We start from the raw sequence: 22500 nt of genomic DNA, 5'->3' as shown, positions 1-22500 counted from the left end.
TTCATAGCACAAAACAAATCCAGGTAGAGTATGTTTTTATGCTGTTCAATTAATTTTGCTCTTATTTAAAATTTTTAGAAGTAGTTTGATTTTTATTTTATTTTTTTGGTCTACTCTAAATCTTACATTTACTTTACATTACCTTTCCAGGCAGGAGTTTATACCACCCCTTGGAAAATTTGTTAACTTGATAAAGCCTGATCCATTGCACAGCATTAACAATGGTTGGCAACAGTGGTTTACCAATTGCTTGACTGTCGCCATGCAGTACACAAATTCTAATCAATTGAAGGCTGCAGTAGTTTTATCAGATTTGCCAACTTCCTGCCCTATAGTTACGTTCCTTAATTGTGTAAAAGAACGCATGAAGTGTGGATGTCTGTACAAAAATTTTTGCTGTTGGTTTTCTGAGAAGCGAAAGAAAGGGCTTCAATACAATTATCGCTTTACAGGTTTGGAGTCCAAGAGATTTTGTTGGAACTTTGGGCTCCTAATTGAAGTCCTCTTAGGCATTGCCAACATTTCAAGTGCAATCAAAGTAAAATTGCATGCTCTAGCATTTTTAGCTTTACAACTACGAGACAGTGGGTCACTGTTTTCAAGGGTGGAAATTAGTAGAGAACAGTTGGTGGAGCTTGAAAGCAAGTGCCAACTGTATTTCAATACTCACGCCCTTTTTCTTGATGGCATCAACCCTACAACATGGACAATTAAATATGCAATCCCCTACAGCACCCAACAACTATTAAAGGAGAGTGGGTTTGGACTTGGATTAAATTCCATGCAGGGCAGAGAAGCCAAACATATTAAACTTGCGGCTTATGTACAAAACACTTGTAACGTTAACAAAAACCAGAGGTGGTGGATGGTTTTTAGGCATGAATATATCTCTATGGTGTGGCTTCGAGAATTAGATCCCCACAGCATTACCTACCGCGCAGAAAAGAAGAAAGCTTGTGACTCCTACATTCCCAAGAGGGTAGCAGAGAAAAATGTCTCGCACTGCTACTGTGGACTGCTTAAGTCAAATTCTGGTGATGATGAATGTCCACTCTGCATGAGCAGCACAATGAAGCTGGTGAAGGAGGCTGCTACAAACGGAAAGATTTCACCTGCTTTAAGGACACTGTTAGACAGTGTTTAAAAGTGAGTTTGAACTTTGATTAAGTTCTATGCAGGTCAGAGAAGCCAAACACATTAAGCTTGTGGCTTATGTGCATGTTTAGTTTGAAAACCAAAGGAAGGTCCAGTGCTTATGATCATAACAGACTAGAGTGGCCACATAGATTGTAACAGGAAAAATTGCTTAACAGCTTAAATTCAAAACTGTTGCTCCTAATATATAACATATTTTATTTGTTTGGTTTGAAAAACAAGGAAAGGGCCGGTGCATTTTACCAGCTTGCTGTGATATTGTAAGGGCTGCCCCATGTAGAATGAACAGTGGGCATAAACTTCAATAATCAGCCTGGTCTTAGCATCTGTCATTGAAACCAAGCAGTAAATTCAACAAAAGTCTGATCATAACAGACTGGAGTGGCAATATAGATTGTAAAAGGAAAAATTGCTTAACAGCTTAAATTCAAAACTGTTGCTCCTAATATATAACATATTTTATTTGTTTGGTTTGAAAAACAAGGAAAGGGCCGGTGCATTTTACCAGCTTGCTGTGATATTGTAAGGGCTGCTACATGTTCGATGAACAGTGGGCATAAACTTCAATAATCAGCCTGGTCTTAGCATCTGTCATTGAAACCAAGCAGTAAATTCAACAAAAGTCTGATCATAACAGACTGGAGTGGCAATATAGATTGTAAAAGGAAAAATTGCTTAACAGATTAAATTCAAAACTGTTGCTCCTAATATATAACATATTTTATTTGTTTGGTTTGAAAAACAAGGAAAGGGCCGGTGCATTTTACCAGCTTGCTGTGATATTGTAAGGGCTGCCCCATGTAGAATGAACAGTGGGCATAAACTTCAATAATCAGCCTGGTCTTAGCATCTGTCATTGAAACCAAGCAGTAAATTCAACAAAAGTCTGATCATAACAGACTGGAGTGGCAATATAGATTGTAAAAGGAAAATTTGCTTAACAGCTTAAATTCGAAACTGTTGCTCCTAATATATAACATATTTTATTTGTTTGGTTTGAAAAACAAGGAAAAGGCCGGTGCATTTTACCAGCTTGCTGTGATATTGTAAGGGCTGCCCCATGTAGAATGAACAGTGGGCATAAACTTCAATAATCAGCCTGGTCTTAGCATCTGTCATTGAAACCAAGCAGTAAATTCAACAAAAGTCTGATCATAACAGACTGGAGTGGCAATATATATTGTAAAAGGAAAATTTGCTTAACAGCTTAAATTCGAAACTGTTGCTGCTAATATATAACATATTTTATTTGTTTGGTTTGAAAAACAAGGAAAGGGCCGGTGCATTTTACCAGCTTGCTGTGATATTGTAAGGGCTGCCCCATGTAGAATGAACAGTGGGCATAAACTTCAATAATCAGCCTGGTCTTAGCATCTGTCATTGAAACCAAGCAGTAAATTCAACAAAAGTCTGATCATAACAGACTGGAGTGGCAATATAGATTGTAAAAGGAAAAATTGCTTAACAGCTTAAATTCGAAACTGTTGCTCTTAATGTATAACATATTTTATTTGTTTGGTTTGAAAAACAAGGAAAGGGCCGGTGCATTTTACCAGCTTGCTGTGATATTGTAAGGGCTGGCCCATGTAGAATGAACAGTGGGCATAACTTTAATAATCAGCCTGGTCTTAGCATCTGTCATTGAAACCAAGCAGTAAATTCAACAAAAGTCTGATCATAATAGGCTGGAATGGCAACATAGATTGTAAAAGGAAAAATTCCTTAACAACTTAAATTCAAAAGTGTTGCTCCTAATATATAGCATTTTTTATTTGTTTGCTTTAAAAAAAAACATGGAAGCAGTGCATTTTGCCAGCTTGCTGTGATATCAGAAGGGACTGCACCTCGTTTGATACAACAGCGCACAAACTTTGATAATCAGCCTGGTCATAATTGCATCTTATGATATTGAAACCTCCCAGTTAAAAATTGGATATCCAAAAATCTGATCATGACATATTTAAACTACAACATGCTGGCATCATAACTGGTATTGGGACTTTTTGCCATTGCCTGACAAACAGGCAATCAACATCAATATCAAGTGCTTGCTGAAAATTCTAAGATTATGGCACCTTCTAAACTAAATGAGAACGCATGTTTTATGAGTCAAATGAGTCAATGAGTCATGACTGAGTCAATGGACTCACAGTCAATATAGCAATAATTTGTTGATTAAGCCTAAGCCCTCGTTTCAGTGATTAGGCTTAAGCACTCTCTGAAATTTTAGCTTTCATTTTATGGTTTAATTAACTGCACTAACTCGTTGACTCATTGACTCATTGACTCATTGACTCATAAATACTTGACACTCAAACTAAACACGACCTACTCTGAGAAAACCTAACATTGAAAGTGCGAACTCTACAATATGACCATCCCCAGGTATTGTTATGTTATTTTTAATACAGTTCCCTGAAGTAAGGATGGACAGTCAGGTTATTGGACTGTGTGGAACATAAAAAGTTTCAGCTCTATGTAGTTACTTTATCCATTGCATTATGGATATTGGAACTGCAGGGGTGTTCATCAGCACTAAGAGATAATTGCTGGATTCCAAAACAAATGCTCCATGCAGATTACTGATGTTAATAAGTAGCACATAATAATTGCTTGTGTTGTACCCATTAATTAGTGCTGTGGAACGCCAAATTGATTCCAATAACCATAATGAAAGTTGACTGACAAAACTTCTGTGTTGTGATGATATTTCAATCTCATTGGTTTTTCCCCACAAACAACCACTTCACATCTCTCAACTGTATGAACGTCACCAGCACAGTTTCCCAAACACTCCTTGAGGAGATGATCACGGCTAACAAGAATGCGATCGTGATTCATTTTGTTAAAAACAAATACAGCCTTTCTCCTGTCCGTGATTTGAATGTGAGCCTGGGATAAACATAAAACGCCTAACATCTGGAATTTCGTACTTCTAATTAACTGTAGAACGGTTGGTTTATAGGCAGTGTACGGTCGACTTCTGATTATTGCTAATAATTTCAACTCTTTCATTCAAATTGTTCTCGTGACCAAACTGTTTTAACTGCTTAAGTGTCTCAGGCCGCACTCTTTAATTGCTGCGGATTTATACCAATGTGAGTCGAGTCCTTATCAGCTGGGAACATGAACAACATCTTTCCAGGAGATGCCAGCGACGATGTTTTTGCTATTTTAAAGGCGCAACTTGAAGCCCGGACGAAAGTAAACATCGTAATAGAATCGATAGTTCTAATAACCATTGATATCGTTGCCCTTATTGGAAATGCCATCCTTTGCTACATCATTTACCGAAACGCTAGTCTCCATAATTCCACGACAATGTTCATCGTGTCACTCGCCTTCACAGACCTGCTAACTGCCACACTTGTCATGCCGCTGACGATAGACGCCGTTGTCCACAGTAAAAGGCGTTTCAGTGACACGGTCTGTAAGGCACATGCATTCGTGATGTCAGTTCTGGCCCAGGTGTCGATCTATCTCATGGCTATCACAGCCTTCAATCGGTACGTTTGTGTCGTGAGAAGGAGCCTCTACAAGAGGATATTCACCAAGAAGCGGACCCTGTTCATAATAGTCGTCGTGTGGGTTGTAGCGCTTTTTATCAATGGTCTCCCCAACGTGCTGTCTCTGGACGATTTCTTCTTCTGCCCTGGGTGCCTTGTGTGCTGGAGACGAATGATGTCTCCCGGAGCCATATACGGCTTCAACGCTTGGTTTTATGGTTCCTTCACAGTGGCGTACGTGGTAATTGTGGTGTGCTGTTGGAAGGTGTTCCGCGCCGTATCACAACACAACGCAGAAGTCGCCACAAACCTACGCCAAGGATGCCATAATGAGGAAGTGTCCGTATCAAAAGCAGTGGCAACCATCGTTCTGTCGTTTACGCTTTGCTGGATCCCAGGAGAAGTAGTGCGCACCATGGGTAGGATTAACCCACTTCTCCTTCCACGCCAGGTTAGAATAACGCTAAAATTGTTCTCTATGGCCTGTAGTTCTTTCCTTACCACAAATGTTAATCTCTGACAATAAAACGACGAATTGGAATCTACCTGTACAGAATAATTTCTAAGATCTTTATGCGTGTGTTTTTGTAAGGGCTCAATATTGAGATTTGCCCTTTTATTATAAGGCCGGACAGTTCTTACTTTGAATAAGGCACAAATTTGTAATGGAAACTAATTTCACAAATGAGAAAGTTTTTATTTTCCGGAAGCGAAAGGGCATGCAAAAGTTGTAACAAGAAATAAATGAGAAGAAAGAACAACCACCGCGTCACTGTTATAGGCTGGCACCTGCTCCCAGCGGCGTCTTGTAAACTCTGCCTGTTTCCAATTTAGATCTCAAATCTCAAAGCCTTTTTTCACGACAAAGAGGATGATTTGGACACTTCTAATAAAGATATTTTTGAAACACTTCTAGTTCGCAAATCCAAATGGGCTCCCCCAGAGGGACAATTTTCCTCTTTAGATTTTTTCACCAAAAAATGCCGTCACGACATTCACAAACTTAAATTCAATCGCAACACTAAATTTTCCAACCTTTCCTCGGAAGAGTGGGCGGTGCTTAAAAATCTTAGTAAACGCAACGACATAGTTGTCAAATCGGCCGACAAACGCGGCGCGGTAGTTGTTTGGCGGTCCGACCTTTACCAAAAAGAAGCTTTGCGGCGACTTTCGGATACCTCGTTTTATGCCAAAATCCCTAAAGATCTCGCTTCCAAAAATCAAAAACTTGTCAAAGACACCATTCAAAATCTTATAGTTAATCAAGAATTACCGGACACTGCCACTAATCTCATCAACAACAACCCTAGAACTTCGTGCATTTACTTCTTGCCTAAAATTCACAAACCGAACAACCCAGGTCGCCATATCGTTTCTGCCTGTAGTTGCCCCACCGAACTCATTTCTAGCTACTTAGACAGGATTATGACGCCTATCGTCAAATCTTTGCCATCATACATTAAAGACAGTACACACGCACTACAAATTTTCCGCGATTTCAATTTCTCCGGCCAAGACAAACTTATTTTCACCATGGACATTACATCTCTATACACAGTTATTCCTAATAGCGAAGGTCTTCAAGCACTTAAACACTTTTTCGATCAACGCACTGTCAAAGAACCTAGCTCGGAAACGGTCCTCCGCCTTGCCGAACTAGTTTTAACGCTTAACTGTTTTTCATTGGCCGGCAGCTATTACAAACAAATTAATGGTGTAGCGATGGGCACGAGTGATGGGACCTAGCTATGCCAATCTTTTTGTAGGATATGTTGAACACCAATTTTTTAATCAGTACAACGGCCGCTACATCGACGACTGCATCGGCGCTATTTCATCCAGCAGAGAAGAACTCGATCAATTTATAACCTCCGTCAACTCTTTTCATCCGGCCCTTAAGTATACCTGGGAAATTTCGGAAACTTCATTGGCTTTCCTAGATATCAAAGTTTCTATTAGAGGCAACGTACTATGTACTAGTGTGCACTACAAACCTACAGATTCACACAGTTATTTGTTGTATTCGTCGTCACATCCATCACATGTCAAGAACTCCATTCCTTATTCTCAATTTGTTAGACTTCGAAGTCTATGTAGTGATGACTCCGATTTTTCCCTCAAATCAGAGGAGATGTGCCAGTTCTTGGAAAAACGTGGCTATCCTGTCTCTGTGGTCAAAGCGGGCCATCATCGCGCCCAACAATTTGATCGACAGTCATCACTACAAACGTCACAAAAAGATAAGAATGACAGAATTCCATTCACCCTCACTTTCCATCCTCATAATCACGCAGTCAAAAGCATCATTCTTAGTAATTTTAAATTACTCCAAAATGATCCCGAGACTGGTAGAATCTTTTCGCAACCTCCAATTATTTCATTCAAACGCGACAAAAACGTAGGCAACTTTTTAGTGAGAAGCGCGCTCAAAACTAACGAGACAGGTAGACGACTAGGTGACCGATTCCGCGAACACCTTCGCTATTTTGAGAAGAATGACAAGGATGCATGTAAGCCAGTTGCTCGCCATTTTAATCTGCCTAACCACTCCAAAAAACACATGGCTATCTGCGGCCTTTCCCTACATCTAGGTACGACGGAAAGCCGCAAGAATCTGGAACAAAAATTCTTCTTTCAAATCGGCACCCTTAATCTTCACGGTATTAACGAACGCTTTTCATTTAACTAATATATTCCTATTTTTCACGTTGCCATGTTACCACCTATATCGTAGCTCCTACTCTACTATAAATACTACACGTAACCCATAATCCCTCGATTCGCTCTGACGAAGGGCTAACGCTCGAAACGTCAGCTTTTAGAATCTCTGTACGGTGGCCAATTTACATTATCAACTCCGTTGATAAAACCAAATTTTCAAATTGATCTGTTTATTTGAGAATTTTTTTATAATAAGATTTTCACTGTGTATTTTGTAGGTTTCCCCCTTAATGTTTCTTACTTATTCGTGGTCTATAGCAAGCTAAACCGAGCAATAAAACTGAAAAACTGAAGAAGCTTCCGGCGAAATTAATGTCCATTTTCGATGCAAATTGCCATTATTTGCATAACTATTGTGTTTTGCCTCTGCATTGTACTGTGCCACTACTGCGAATAAATGCTTAAATTAGTTTTCAATTATTGCTTGGTTGTAACTCATTGCCCCAGAATTGGAAGGTGCGAATAAGTTCGATTCCTGTAAGGACACCAGGACATCTTTCCCTAGTTATTCATTGATAAGTTCACAACATAGTCCTTTGGTTGAGAGCCTCTTCTGACTTGCGTCAAAGAGTCCAATGGCAAAAACCTATCAACTTACTTGAGCGAACCCAAGTACCAAGTAGCGAAATTTATGTTGGACCCATATTTTTTTTGTTAGGTTTACCTCATGGCAACATCTCTTTGGTTCTTAAGCAGTGCAATCAACCCATTTATTTATGGCGTTATGAATAGTGCATTCCGCACGGAGTAAAAGAAGATCTTTTCTGTCGTCGCAGTCAAACGTCCAGTACGAGTTTCGTCTGCCAACATTTCCACTCGCCTGGATAATCCAGAGACGTCCCCGCCTGGAAGTGCCACAAAAGATCAGGGACTTTAAGGCGCTGTTACACTGTGCAACTTATCTTGCAACGCCATTTCTACAAACGTTCTCACATTACGAAACAAGGTTCCATCCAACTTGTCTCATTTCGATGATCACATAAGATTGAAGGGACACTTTCATTGGCTAATTAATGGCGCAAACCGTTGCGAAAGAAGTTGCAGGACAGGTGTTACAAAATAGCCAACGCCTAAAAATTTCGTTGCAACTGTTGCGGAAAGTAGAACTCAATTCTACTTTCCTCAACGGTTTCTGAAACTGATCTCGCACCGTTTTTGGCCGTTGCGAGGTATGTTACATTGGGCAATGATTCGTGAGACTTGTCTCGCAATGGCGTTGCAAGAGACGTTGTACGAAAAATTGCACAATGTAACAGCGCCTTTAAGATCCACGACGCGGTCGTCAACGAGTACGCCACAAAACAACAATAGGAAAATAATTGTGCTGCACGTGCGACACGCGTTGTAACACAAATTTTTGCAATACTCTCCACAACAACGACTTGAAATCACAGTCAAATTTGAGGTTTTGACGAGAACCAGAGCTTACATATGTAAACCTTTCATTCTCTATATTTACTCTGAAACCGCTCGTACCATTTTTTTTAAATTTTTATCGCGAAAACCTTACGATGAGTGACGCTTTCGTCTACGACGCCGTCGTAGAATTTCAAGTCCCTAATGAAAACCAGATAGAGCCCCCTTCTGGTATTCTGGATTGTCTCAGCTCAACACCAAAGAGCACTGCACTGTCTTTTTGCATCGTAAATACACGTTCTCAAAATATTGTAATTTAAATTAAAAAGTAAAAACTAATAAAATGTTAGTAAGCACGCCAAGTTAAATGTCAATTAAAAATGAGCATTTGCGCGATCCTCTTCATTTTGAGTTTATTCCGTCTGTTCTGTTCACGCTGTAAAAAGTTGGAGAAGTAACGTACAAAGAGTGAGAGATCGACATTTGAATTGTATTCCTCACCTTGTCATCGAAACCACAAATGTGGTAATTTCAGTGGAGGGTGTAAAGTGCAGGTTGCAGGTCATTGTTTTACCCCAAATAAAACAACCCAAACCTTTACAAAAATGCTAACCTTAGGCTTAAATATTAATTTTTATGCCTAATGCAGCGATGGCGTTGGGTGCAGAGATGGCGCAGTGGTGAGAACACTTGCCTCCCACCAATGTGGCCCGGGTTCGATTCCTAGACTCGGCGTCATATGTGAGTTGAGTTTGTTGGTTCTCTACTCTGCACCGAGAGGTTTTTCTCCGGGTACTCCTGTCTTCCCCTTTCCTCAAAACCAACATTTGGCAGTTGATTTGCGTTAATTGTTAGTTTTAGTTGACGGTGCCCCCAATTAGTGCTCCAGCGCTAGAACGAGTGAACACTTAAATAGATTTCCTTTCCTTTTTGATATATAGTGAGCAAAATTCAAGACTTATGTGGGACTTATTTTTAATTTCTCGTCGGATTTCTGATTTCCATTTTTATTTCATTCCTTGATGTCTGTTACGGTTAATAACTGAATGTCAGTGTGGTATTTGTTAACAAACACCGTAGGAAAGACCTGTTGTTCATGGTGGCATGCTCAACCAGCCCACAGCCAGAATGGGCATCATATTTGGGGGTGTAGGCGTTGCCGCAGCACAACAGCGCCACATTGCTTCCACGTGGCTTTGAAGTCATCAACAAATTTAAATTCCTAATCCCAACACCCCAATCCGAAGATGGTTTCGTTAGCATATATAGAGGATCGCTCAGCGACATAACCATAAAGCATAAACATCTTGAATACGAGATGGCCCACATTTGAGTAAAATGCAGTGTGTCGTTATTAACAGGGCTCGAGGTTAATAAAGAACAGTTGCAATTTAACAAAAAATGTGAGCCCGCAATACTTGTATGTAAAGAAACCGCTTAAAATCGTGAGTAAGACATCAAAACAGACTGACAGGCTCTCTGTCGATGATATAGCAGAGGATGGCATTTTCAAGTTGGCATGGCTTCCAATCAAATGGTTCAGTTCTCGCAATAGGAGTTATAATTTCTACCCAGCAATGAGTATTTGAGAATGAATCAGGCAAAAAACGACTCAGTCACTCAAACGTGAGAGTTAATTTTTTACTCACTAAACTTTGATTCCAGTCTCCCAATGAGAAGAGCAATGTGCTCGATTGTGGGGGGATGAAATTTTAATAAAGTGTGAAGGGACAGAGGTTCTATTTATGCATTCGTCTTTGACCGATCAAAAACGCTATGTTCTGTTAAGTATATACATGTAATAATGAGAGTGGGAAATGCGCTTCGTTGAAAAAAAATATCCCATAGAATACCAATTTCACTGTTGATATTTGTCGGTTCTGACAGTGCGAAATACGTAGGACAGGAAATGCATCATTTGTGGTCTTGTTTATTCACCTGTTTCAAAATTCTGACTATTTCTGAAATCGATTAATAATGTTAATAGGACTGAGTGGAGTCCAATTTGGTCTGTAATCATACGAGTGATTAACAAAATCGGACGACCACGTAGCGGGAGTCCGATTTGTTTAATCACGAGTATGATTACAGACCGAATTGGACGAAACGAAGTCCCGTTACCAACTAATCATAACCATTACAATTTCCGAGTAAACAAATGCATTCTTTTTCACTGACTAATGTTACAAATTCGTCCATTTTGGAAAATCCCCAGTTTGGTACGGAAGGTGGTTGATACTATGGTTATTGTGATAAATTCTGTGATTGGTGGATTAAGCTGAGTGCACTTAATATGATTGGCTGATTAAACTGTCCGATTACAACCCTGCACAATAATTAGTGAAAAATAAAGCTGTTAATGCACCAATCGGATTTGAGAAAATTAAAATGGTTATGATTAATTAAACAAATGGTTTATGTCGGCTTTCACAAATCAATTGCTTCAACATATGTATTTACTAAATAAAGCCGCCGTTCGATTTATGTCGCCTTTAGAATAATCTAGCAAGAGAGGGCACCTATTCAATTCCAAAGTTCATGAAATTCAAAACACAAATGAAGGAAACAAATCAAGGAAGATTCTTGATTGAAACAGGTTTTCTTGATACGCGCTCATATTTCCTAGCAGCCAATCAAAACGCGCGTCTGACGGCATATAACCAATCAAAATTCGTGTGATGTCACAGCCTTGTTTTCATACTCTCACCTAAACACAGCTATTGGCCAATGAGAATGCGCGTACTATTTTAATTATTTTATAAAGAGTTTTGGTTTTAACGTAGTAATCATGATTTGAGTTTTGAATCAGGTCGGAACGATGACGATTTTATAAAAACCTAATACAGGTTGGAATTCTGGCAGCTTTTGCAGGTACCGGAGCAGAAATTACGTAAAACAAAAGAAACAAAAGACAAAAAACAAAACAACTCCAAATAAAGACTAATCCCAAGTGACCAAAAACACAATGCTTTTCGGTACCTGCAGAAAGACCCGGAATTCTTGGCATGCACGTGACGTCATGGCGGCCGTGTTAGTGTACTGAACAATAGCAAAAAAGTCTTTTGGTAATTTGGTTCTATTATTATTGAAAATGCGAGCGGCATTTTGCTTTGGTTTTGTACACCAACATGGCCTTCTAATCACGTGAGTGCAAGCCAAGAATAGGCTAAAGAGTGCAATACGGAAGTTTCTATGGAAACGAAAGAGTAGTTGTGTTGAACTCATAATAAGTAAAAAATCGTAAGAACTTGCTCGTGCATTTCGAAATTTTTATAGTCACTAGTGCATTAGCTGAAGGCCCCGTGAAATTTTAAAAACTTTCAAAACATCACTAGTGCCCATAAATCACGAAATACGCTCGCATTTATACGCTTTTTAGTAGTTATCATCAAAATATCACTTATGGGGTAAAGGGTTAGGTTTAAAGTGCCCCTAACCTCAATTTTTTTACTCCTCTGAAATGACTATTATCGACAATTTGTAATATTTCCTGGATTGACTGGTATAGTCATTTTAGGATTAATCTGTCCCAGGACGTGTGGTAGCAGATAAAAAGAAAAAGGAAAAGTGGTATCCCTGGACGGGATTTGAACCCGGAGCACCCAATGTGAAGGGACTGTTTTTATCCACTTAACAACTAAAGGTCAACTGGCTGACAATTGCACCGATTATTTATCAAATCTAATTAGTGTTTGTAAAATCATTGCTGGATAGTGCTTAAGTCTATTTCTTGATCTTAAAATGATTAACTTTCTCTTAAGGTTTGGTAACCGACATTTTCTCCTTTTTCAACTTGTTTCTTAGCCGATGATAATACACGTTTACAGCGACATTCGGAAGGAAAAATGTATTAATATTTTCTTTAAAAAGTGTTCTGTCAGTTAGCGATGCGGTAGTCTAGTGATTAAGTAAAAAGGGTTATAATCGAACATTCCCAGGTTCGAGTCCCGCGAGTTTGGGCATTGGGGTTCTCATTTTAAAAATAGAGATTCTTTTCCCATAATCCTTATCAAAAGCTAAGCGTCCTAAATTGACGAGAATAGTCAATTTAGAGAAACGTGGGAATTGTCGATAATAGTCATTTCAGAGACCGGTTGGTGACGTCAACGTACGAAAAGGCCCATGCCCCGCACACTTTCTCGGCCTTGGAACGAAAGACCTCTGGCCTTTGTTAAATTTTACGGCGCTCTAAATTTGGAATTTGAATGAAAAGAGCAGAATATTTTTGCAATGGGCTCTTTGAGCTCCTTGTGTTGCTATGTTTCAGAGTCGGATAATACGGCTTAGGCTAGAATATTAACTAGCCTTGCTCTATTATTCGAGTCTGCAATATAAATTTGCTGGTTAGATCCACCAGGATCCGGCGCCTTTGCTTTGTCCAGTTGTCTCTTGCATACAAAGTTACTATATTTGCCGTTTTTGTTGGTTGATCAATTTGTAGTTGTTCTGTTGTTGTTGTTTTTCTTTCTAACCGCGATTCGTCTTATGCCATTGGCATTTTCAACCTCTATGAATTTTCAAAAACAGTAGGTTTTTCAAGGCCATAAGGTTCTCCCTCTGTTCTTTAGGAGTCCCTCGCAGCTCGATATTCCTATGTCCGTCGGTGACGCCTTGGAAGACAGTTCTTCCAACTGTGGGATACAATAACCCTGGCATTCGTTTGTTCAACTATGACAGAAATTCTGCGCAGCTCAAGGTAGGTGATTCTTTAATTTCAAATGGTTCATAGCTCTAAACAAAGTTTAAATGCAAATAATATAGTAGCTCTGTTTATCGTTGAAAAACCCACGTCTCTTTACACGTAAACTTTGTATAGTTTCCGAATCTTCCATCGCTTTCTCGCCTCACTCCTACTGCTTTTTGCTCAGGATATTTGGCAGTACTTTACAAACCTAACGTATGCAAACCTGATGGACAAACCTGATTGGTTGATAGAATACAAAGCGACGGAAGCCTTTAACATTCCAAATGTGAGCCCGCAGTCCCTTCACTCGCTGGTGCAGACGTTTCAAGATCAAAAGAGCACAAACTTTGATAAGTACTACCTCTACAACTCAGTAAGCGCTGGGGGAGAACTTTGCGATAAATATTGCAAAACTGCGCAAATTTGCGCCATTACAAAAATTGATTTCGATGATTATTATGAGTGTGTGGAGTTTTCCTCTAAAGCGAGTTCCTCAGCGGAGGCTTTGAATGTGTCGAGCCTCCTTATTCCAGCTGTTTTCTGCCTTTTTTCGATATTGTTCTCCTCTACTGAAAATTTCAGTCGTTTGTGAATAAAAGAAGCAACCACCCCTGTGAATTCGGAAATATCTTTATACGTTTGCAACTGAAAGTCCAGTAATAAATCGTCTTGTAAATGTGGTTAGTTGGCCGTTCCCCTACAAGAGCTTTTCTGGATCAACCGGCTCGACGGGATCGGACCGAATGCATGTGAAGGCGCCGCACGGCTGCCGCCATACGATCATGTGTGATCTCGGAGCACCGCAAACCCAGCCAGATGTAATTGACTGGCAGTCGATTTTGAGGTGGGAGAACCGGAGTACCCGGAGAAAAACCCTCGAGTCAGATTGAGATCGACTGAAAATCAGCCCACATACACCCCTAGGCCAGGGTTGAACCCGGGTCACAGAGGTGACAGGCGCGGTTGATGACCACTAAACCACCCTGACTCCCCTTCCTCGACTCGCCTCGTGGGGAGCAGGGATGGCGCAGTGGTGAGAGCTCTCACCTCGCACAAATGTGCCCCGTGTTCGATTCTCAGACTTGGCGTCATATGTGGGTTGAGTTTGTTGGTTCTCTATTCTGCTTCTAGGGGTTTTTTCTCCGGTTTTCCGCTCTCCTCAAAAACCAACCCCTAATTTGATTTGATTTAATTTCTGTAGTGTCCCCATTTAGTGCCTTAGCGCTAAATACAATAAACCAATCGAAACTCGAAGAAATTACACGTGGCCGACAAAAAGCGCGGGAGAATTTGCACGCTCGAGCCACGATTGGTTTTGGTTTCACTTATGATTGGTTGAAAAAATGGCGCCAGAACTTTGAACCAATCCTTGAGTGAAGTAATGCAAAACCAAAGCAATTCGCTAATTACTTTCAACACTCAATTGAAATCCGCTCTAGTTGTTTGATTTGATTTAAATTCTGTTCAGTGTCCCCAATTAGTGCCCCAGCGCTAAATACACATGACGCTTAAAAGTGCCCCTGTGATCCAAAAAAAAACCTCCTTTTTTCTTCAGATTTTGAAAGTGTGTTTGCTTAACACTTCACTGGCAAAATTTTGAGCTTTGATTTTTATCCAAAGGCCGTTTACTTTGGGTGTCAGTTTTGGATTTCACGTTCGGCCACTAGTCACGTTCAAAACTGACTTATGGTACCCCCTGAACACTGGATCCAGGGAAAATTGACGTCAAAGGCTCAGTAGCTTAAAATTTGAGCGTGTGAATGCAGCTTATTATAAACGCGAGTTTAAAAGTCTGTAAGCCCAAAACTCCGGTGCTGCATATTAATTTTGCGGCGTACATGTTGCCGGTAAAATCCGTTTTCAGGTTGAATCCATTTTCACCTTAAATTTACTTAAGTTGAATACGCACTCAAAAATGAATTGAAGAAACTTTTTTGGAGCCTAAATTAAGCTTGGAGACAAAATAGGGTCAGGTTTGGATTAGTTTTGGTTATCACACATGGATATCAGTTGACTTATTGCACAAAAGTAAATAATGAAAAGAACTGTGTTGGAGTGAGCCAGGAGCCATAATTATCCCTGGTTGAGCGTGTTCGTCGTCGTCGTGTAGTATTGAAAACACAGGACAATAGATCTGGAGGTCAGAGTTCGAGTACTATATTGAAACTAATAATAATTAATATTCGCAGAAACCGGTAAGATGATACTAAACATTATGAAGATGTGCTGAGATGCGTAAGACAGAGCTTGAGGGAAGGTATAGGTGTTTTCAGTCCTTTTTGGCGAGTTGATAGCTGCTTTGAACTAGGTAAAGTGCATATTCAACCTAAGTAAAATGAGGATCACTGATTTAGCCTCGGTAAAACGGATTCAACCTGAGACTGGATTTGACCGACAACATACACACGTATTGCATTCATAAACTAGTGAGCCTTTTACGCCATTTCTTCTCGATTCAGCTCTCTCAAGATCTTAAAGTTAATAATGACGGACCATTAAATATGAAAATTCCAGTTAAAATATACAGGTGTCTTTTTGAAATTTTGGTCGTTAACTAACATAGTTTTGAAATCCAAAGAAAACATAAGAATTGATTTTTTGGTCACAGGGACACTTTAAATAACGTTCATCAAGTTCACTATCTCTACAAAGTGGAGGCACAGTGGCGTAGTGGTTAGCGCGCCGATCTCCCGATTCCAAGAGTCCACACTGTCTCTCTTCACCCAGGTGTATAAATGGGTAGGATGGACTAGCATCTCATCCAGGGGGAGTAATAATTCTCCCAGTTGCTTCGTGCTATGACGATTTGATTTTTCGTATCCGGCAATGCCGCTAGTTTTGTATTTCCCCTCCTGTATTATTTGTGAAACATGCCGGTTTTATTTAATTTATGGTCGCCAATAGTTGTGGCTTTTATCCAATATTCTCACTTCTAATTTTACGACGGTGTGCGGCCGAGACTTCCAAAATAAACCTAATGGTATACTTCTCTTGCGACTGTAGCGTGGTGAAGCTGAAATTTGATAGATAAGTGCACTTCCATTATAAACAAAGCATTTTCTTTAAATCATTATTTTTATTTTTACTCAGGAAATTTTTTGTTTTCCCTTCGATAGGGGTATGATGTCGTTCGACCGACCCACATCCAATATTCTCCTAGAACTTGGTGTCTGAGTATTCTTTTCTCTTTAGTGCGTTGGTGTTCGTGCGTTTATTCTTTGGATAAAGTAACCAGTAAACGTTCATCTGTCTTACTCGATCCATCAGTCTAAACGACAAAATTAATCAGTTCAAACATAATTTCCCTTGTTTCCGTGACTATGTCCCTCTACCACTAATTGTACAAAAGCAAAACAATTGTGAAGTACTTGTGAAATGTTCGTGACTAGTTTGACAGCGCATAACAGTGAAAGTCGTCTATGTATTGATTGATTCAGTTTTCTCGCTCCAATATAATGATATTTTGGAATGGTTGACTGAGATTTCAGTATGAAGGGAATGTCACCAAGACCAATATTCATATACCTGAAGATCCCGCTCGAAGTCCTCATTAGCAAAAAAACAGACCCGAACAGACGATATAGCAGTCAGGTTTTCAGGTTTTCAGTTTCTGTCGCACTTATGGCCTACTTGCCCATCTAGCTATTGAACCACAAGTTCATTTAACATTTGAATTTCTTGGAGACTGAAAAAGGTCACACCACATTGAGAAAGTGATCGGGGAACGAAGAACTTGGTAACACGTCATATCCAAGATGGCGCTATCCAAGTCACGAAAGAGGCAACTTCGAAGTGCTCTTGTCACATTTTTACAGGGAACTGGACAAAACGGCAATTATTTTCGAATTCCTGGGGATAAGTTTTAGTAATTTAGAGTGACTTTTTCTAGACCGTACTTTCCCTTTAAGCCGTGCAAAAGAACGCACCGCCCATAGGAAACCCGAGTATCTTGAAAGGCGCAGAACTTATGTGATATAATAATAGTAGGCACAATGGGACACAGTCAGCGTTGGTACCGTGCCGACCTGGACATTAGTTTTATTGATTAGTTTGAAGCCGAAATCAAATTGCGTGTGGAGTTTATCTGCTTGAAATCTGTTTTAATCCTCTCGGGTTTTCATTAGATTTGAAGTATATAACTGAAAACCTGTTTCGTTTTATAATTTTACTTATATTACGTGATCATTTAAGGTAACTGCTCTAACGAAATAGCTAAAAATGGTGTTCAGTGCTCATGTGGAACAGCTGACTGTGTCCCTTTGAGTACAAAACAATCATTGCCGGTTTAGTCGGCTGTAGCACGCCTAAGTTTCGACTCAGCCTTCGTTAAAAGCATAAATTATAAAAACATTATTATCATAATAATTTTGAGTTTCCTCAGGCTACAATGTCGCACCACCTCGCCGCAATCTGCCAACTTACATGCACGTTTTTAGTCAGTCTTCCATCCGAGGAAAGGGCAGTGCCAGCTAATTCCAAGACAAAACTTGTTGAACTTAGTTCAGTTATTCCTAGCTTAATCGACTTTAAAGCTAATTTTTTTTTATTTGGTCGATCCTGATTAAAATAGACCTTATTCACGATGGCCGCCATGTTGGATTTGCTATTATCATGCAAATTAGCTACACACTTCTGAGGGGGCAAACAACACAAGTTCGAGAGGTTATAACGAACATCTTAGCCACACAGATGATTTGTTTCACGTTCATTGAATGTTTCTTAGCTAAGTAGTAAAAGAGAACGATTACACAAGTTACTTCGATGTTTTTTTTTTAGTGAAAAATGAGGAGATAACGAAGTAGAAAGTCAAAATGTCAAAGGCAATCAAAGATATAAAAATTATTATAAAAGGTAGTTAATTCTAAATTCTACAATGTATTTCAAGTAATGTTATTTCAATATTTCGACGAGCCGATTTTCCGCAATTTGCCTTTTTTCCAATCTTTGCCCCCCAGCATAACACATGATGGCTAATTTGCATGACAATTTTAAAACCAACATGGCGGCTATCGTGAATAAGGCCTATTAGTCAAAGGCTTGACTCTCGATAAGCTCTGGTTTGACCTACAACAGTTGGGCCATCAAGTCTCTTGCCGAAAAATTCACTCTTCAATCATTCGTTTACCGGGCTGAAAACTTCCCTGCTGCTTTTGATTGATATCAAGTGCCCCTGTTTTACATATTTCCAGCCTGACGATTTTGACAGTAGGTCAGCATCACCCAAACATATTCTTAAAGTTTCGTCACACCTTTATTTCTACTGCTGCCTATAAGCGAGAGCGAAGTTAGAATATGTTAAAAGTGGTCAGCGGGCATAAAAAGCATGTTTGACAATTATTATTCGCCGAAGGCAAGGTGAATACTGGTGAATAAAAACCGAGACGAAGTCGAGGTTTTTATTCACCGATATTCACATTACCTGAGGTGAATAATTGTTTTAGTATAATTACGTAGGTGATTATTTGAAAGATATGATATGCATTTTATTTAAGACAATTAATTTCTTCGTCTGTCACCTCGACAAAACGACTTGCGGCCATTTTGAAAAACCACTTAGGTGATTATCGCTTAATAATCACCTGGACGGCAGCCAATCAAAGCAGACAACGAAATTATACTAAAGACCGGGACTAAAGAAAGATAACATAAAAAGATGAATAGGGGAAGGGTGCATTACGTGAGCCTGGGATCAACATAAAACGCCTAACATCTGGAATTTCGTACTTCTAATTAAGTGTAGAACGGTTGGTTTATGGGCAGTGTACGGTCGACTTCTGATTTTATCTAACTATACCGGCATCATTGCTAATAATTTCAACTCTTTCATTCAAATTGTTCTCGTGACCAAACTATTTTAACTGCTTAAGTGTCTCAGGCCGCACTCTTTAATTGCTGCGGATTTATACCAATATGAGTCGAGTCCTTGTCAGCTGGGAACATGAACGTCGAACATGAGCGTCGATATTCTTGCTATTTTACAGGCGCAACTTGAAGCCCGGACGAAAATAACCGTCGTAATAGAATCGATAGTTCTAATAACCATTGATATCGTTGCCCTTATTGGAAATGCCATCCTTTGCTACATCATTTACCGAAACGCCAGGCTCCATAATCCCACGACAATGTTCATCGTGTCACTCGCCTTCACAGACCTGCTAACTGCCACACTTGTCATGCCGCTGACGATAGACGCCGTTGTCCACAGTAAAAGGCGTTTCAGTGACACGGTCTGTAAGGCACATGCATTCGTGATGTCAGTTCTGGCCCAGGTGTCGATCTATCTCATGGCTATGACAGCCTTTAATCGGTACGTTTGTGTCGTGAGAAGGAGCCTCTACAACAGGATATTCACCAAGAAGCGGACCCTGTTCATAATAGCCGTCTTGTGGGTTGTAGCGCTTTTTATCAATGGCCTCCCCAACGTGCTGTCTCTGGACGATTTCTTCTTCTGCCCTGGGTACCTCTTGTGCTGGAGGCGAATGATGTCTCCCGGTGCCATATACGGCTTCAACGCTTGGCTTTATGGTTCCTTCATAGTGGCGTACGTGGTAATTGTGGTGTGCTATTGGAAGATGTTCCGCGCCGTATCACAACACAACGCAGAAGTCGCCACAAACCTACGCCAAGGATGCCATCATGAGGAAGTGTCTGTATCCAAAGCAGTGGCAACCATCGTTCTTTCGTTCACGCTTTGCTGGATCCCAGCAGAAATAATGCACACCATGGGTAAGATTAACCCACTTCTCCTTCCACGACAGGTGAGATTAACGCTAAAATTTTTCTCTATGGCCTGTAGTTCTTTCCTCACCACAAATGTTAATCTCCGACAATGAAACGACGAATTGGAATCTATCTGTACAGAATAATGTCTAAGATCTTTATGCGTGTGTTTTTGTAAGGGCTCAGTATTGAGATTTGCTTTTTTATTATAAGGCCGGGCAGTTCTTACTTTGAATAAGGCAAAAATTTGTAATGGAAACTAATTTCACAAATGAGAAAGTTTTTATTTTCTGGAAGCGAAAGGGCATGCAAAAGGTTGTAACAAGAAATAAATGAGAAGAAAGAAAAACCACCGCGTCACTGTTATAGGCTGGCACCTGCTCCCAGCGGCATCTTGTAAACTCTGTCTGTTTCCAATTTAGATCTCAAATTGATCTGATTATTTGAGAGTTTTATTATAATTATATTTTCACTGTGTATTTTGTACGTTTCCCCCTTATTGTTTATTACTTATTCTTGGTGTATAACAACATAAGCTAAACCGAGTAATAAAACTGAAAAACTGAAGAAGCTTCCGGCGAAATTAATGTCCATTTTCGATGTAATTTGCCATTATTTGCATAATTATTGTGTTTTGCCCCTGCATTGTACTGTGTGACTACTGCGAATAAATGCTTAAATTAGTTTTCAATTATTGCTTGGTTGTAATTCATTGCCACAGAATTGGAAAGTGCGAATAAGTTCGATTCCTGTAAGGTCACCAGGAAATCTTTCCCGGGTTATTCATTGATAAGTTCACAACATAGTCGTTGAGTTGAGAGCCTCTTCCGACTTGCGTCAAAGTGTCCAATGACAAAAACTTACCAAATCCCTCGAGCGGACGCAAGTACCAAGTAGCGAAAATTGATGTTGGACCCATATTTTTTGTCAGGTTTTACTCGTGGCAACATCTCTTTGGCTCTTAAGCAGTGCAATCAACCCATTTATTTATGGCGTTATGAATAGTACATTCCGCACGGAGTACAAGAAGGTCTTGTCTGTAGTCACAGTCAAACGTCCTGTACGAAGTTCGTCCGCCAACATTTCCACTTGCCTTGATAATCCAGAGACGTCCCCGCCTGGAAGTTCCACAAAAGAATAGGGACTTAAAGGCGCTGTTACACTGTGCGACTTATCTCGCAACGCCATTTCTACAAACGTGCTCACATTACGAAACAAGGCTCCGTGCAACTTGTCTCGTTTCGATGATCAAATGAGGTTAAAGGAACATTTTCATTGGGTAGTGCCGCTGACCGTTTGAGACAGAAGTTGCAGGACAGGTGTTACACTGCGCAATTCCTAAAAAATTCGTTGCAACTGTTGCGGAAAGTAGAACTCAATTCTACTTTCAGCAACGGTTTCTTCAAGTGGTGTCGCAACATTTTTGGCCGTTGCAAGGTATATTACATTGGGCAGCGATTTGTGCAACTTGTCTAACAATGGCGTTGCGAGACAAGTTGCACGGAAAACAGCACAGTGTAACAGCGCCTTTAAGATCCACGACGCGGTCGTCGACGAGAACGCTTCAAAACAACAAGAGGCACGCATTTTAACACAGAATTTTGCGGTACTCTTCACAACAACGACGTGAAATCGCCAAATTTGAGGTTTTGACGACAACGCGAGCTTACAAATGTATATACTCTGAAACCGCTCGTGCCATTTTTTAAATTTTAATCACGAAAACCTTACGATATTGCAAAGTTATATTTTAAAGTGACACGGCTTTCGTCAACGACGCCGTCGTAGATCTTAAAGTCTATAATGAAAACCAGAAAGCGCCTTCTTCAGGTATTGTAGACTGTTTTATCAAGGAGCGCAGCATTGTCCTTGCATCGTAAATACAAGATCTTAAAATATTGTAATTTAAATTAAAAAGGAAAAACTAATAAAATGTTAGTAAGCACCCCAAGAAAAATGTCAATTAAAAATGAGTATTTGCGCGATCCTCTTCACTTTGAGTTTATTCCGTCCGTTCTGTTCGCGTTGTAAAAAGTTGGAGAAGTAACGTACAAAGAGTGAAAGATCGACAGTTGTATTGTATTGTATTCGTTGCCTTGTCATCACCACAAATGTGGTAATTTAAGCGTCGGGTGTGCCTAATATTAGCAGTGTGATGAAACAATGACCTGCAATAGGGAGTGTAAGAAACGGCGACGACGGCTACGGCAAGGATAACGTCCAAAAGCAGTAATATTATTGGTTAAAAGAGGAAAAAAAGGATCGTGCTGCACGCATTTAAGTACATTTTTTCACGTCCTCTGCGAGCCAAAGTGAAAAATATGAAATCAGTTTCTTATCTGCATAAGATTACTGGTA

The 22500-nt window shown here is 39.9% G+C and overlaps 3 protein-coding genes across 6 annotated transcripts in view; 2 read left to right on the top strand and 1 right to left on the bottom strand.

The window, feature by feature from the left end:
- The window catches only part of LOC138027215 (melatonin receptor type 1B-B-like), a 21046-nt gene extending 7180 nt beyond the window's left edge, over positions 1-13866 (top strand). The window contains exons 3-5 of one of the 3 annotated variants that reach the window (XM_068874764.1): positions 1-23; positions 151-1146; positions 13607-13866. The exon at positions 1-23 is cut by the window's left edge and continues 446 nt beyond it. In XM_068874764.1, coding sequence (XP_068730865.1) covers positions 1-23; positions 151-1144 — 1017 coding nt within the window. In that variant the 3' untranslated portion in view covers positions 1145-1146; positions 13607-13866. Of the gene's footprint in view, positions 24-150; positions 1147-1705; positions 5113-8040; positions 9189-13606 lie in introns of those variants that run through there. The other 2 variants (XM_068874765.1, XM_068874766.1) reach the window with 2 other exon arrangements.
- The window catches only part of LOC138027798 (rRNA-processing protein FCF1 homolog), a 270573-nt gene that overhangs the window by 239075 nt on the left and 8998 nt on the right, over positions 1-22500 (bottom strand). The window lies entirely within an intron of this gene.
- LOC138026708 (melatonin receptor type 1B-B-like) overlaps positions 18746-22500 on the top strand; it is an 8143-nt gene continuing 4388 nt past the window's right edge. Inside the window, exons 1-2 of one of the 2 annotated variants that reach the window (XM_068874156.1) lie at positions 18746-20180; positions 21074-22124. In XM_068874156.1, coding sequence (XP_068730257.1) covers positions 19374-20180; positions 21074-21283 — 1017 coding nt within the window. In that variant the 5' untranslated portion in view covers positions 18746-19373 and the 3' untranslated portion in view covers positions 21284-22124. Of the gene's footprint in view, positions 20181-21073; positions 22125-22500 lie in introns of those variants that run through there. The other variant, XM_068874157.1, reaches the window with a different exon arrangement.

The sequence above is a fragment of the Montipora capricornis genome, chromosome 12, assembly GCF_036669925.1.
Source record: "Montipora capricornis isolate CH-2021 chromosome 12, ASM3666992v2, whole genome shotgun sequence".
NCBI classification, from domain to species: Eukaryota; Metazoa; Cnidaria; class Anthozoa; order Scleractinia; family Acroporidae; genus Montipora; species Montipora capricornis.
The sequence above is the reverse complement of the archived record's forward strand: the minus strand, read 5'-3'. Positions and strand labels throughout refer to the sequence as shown.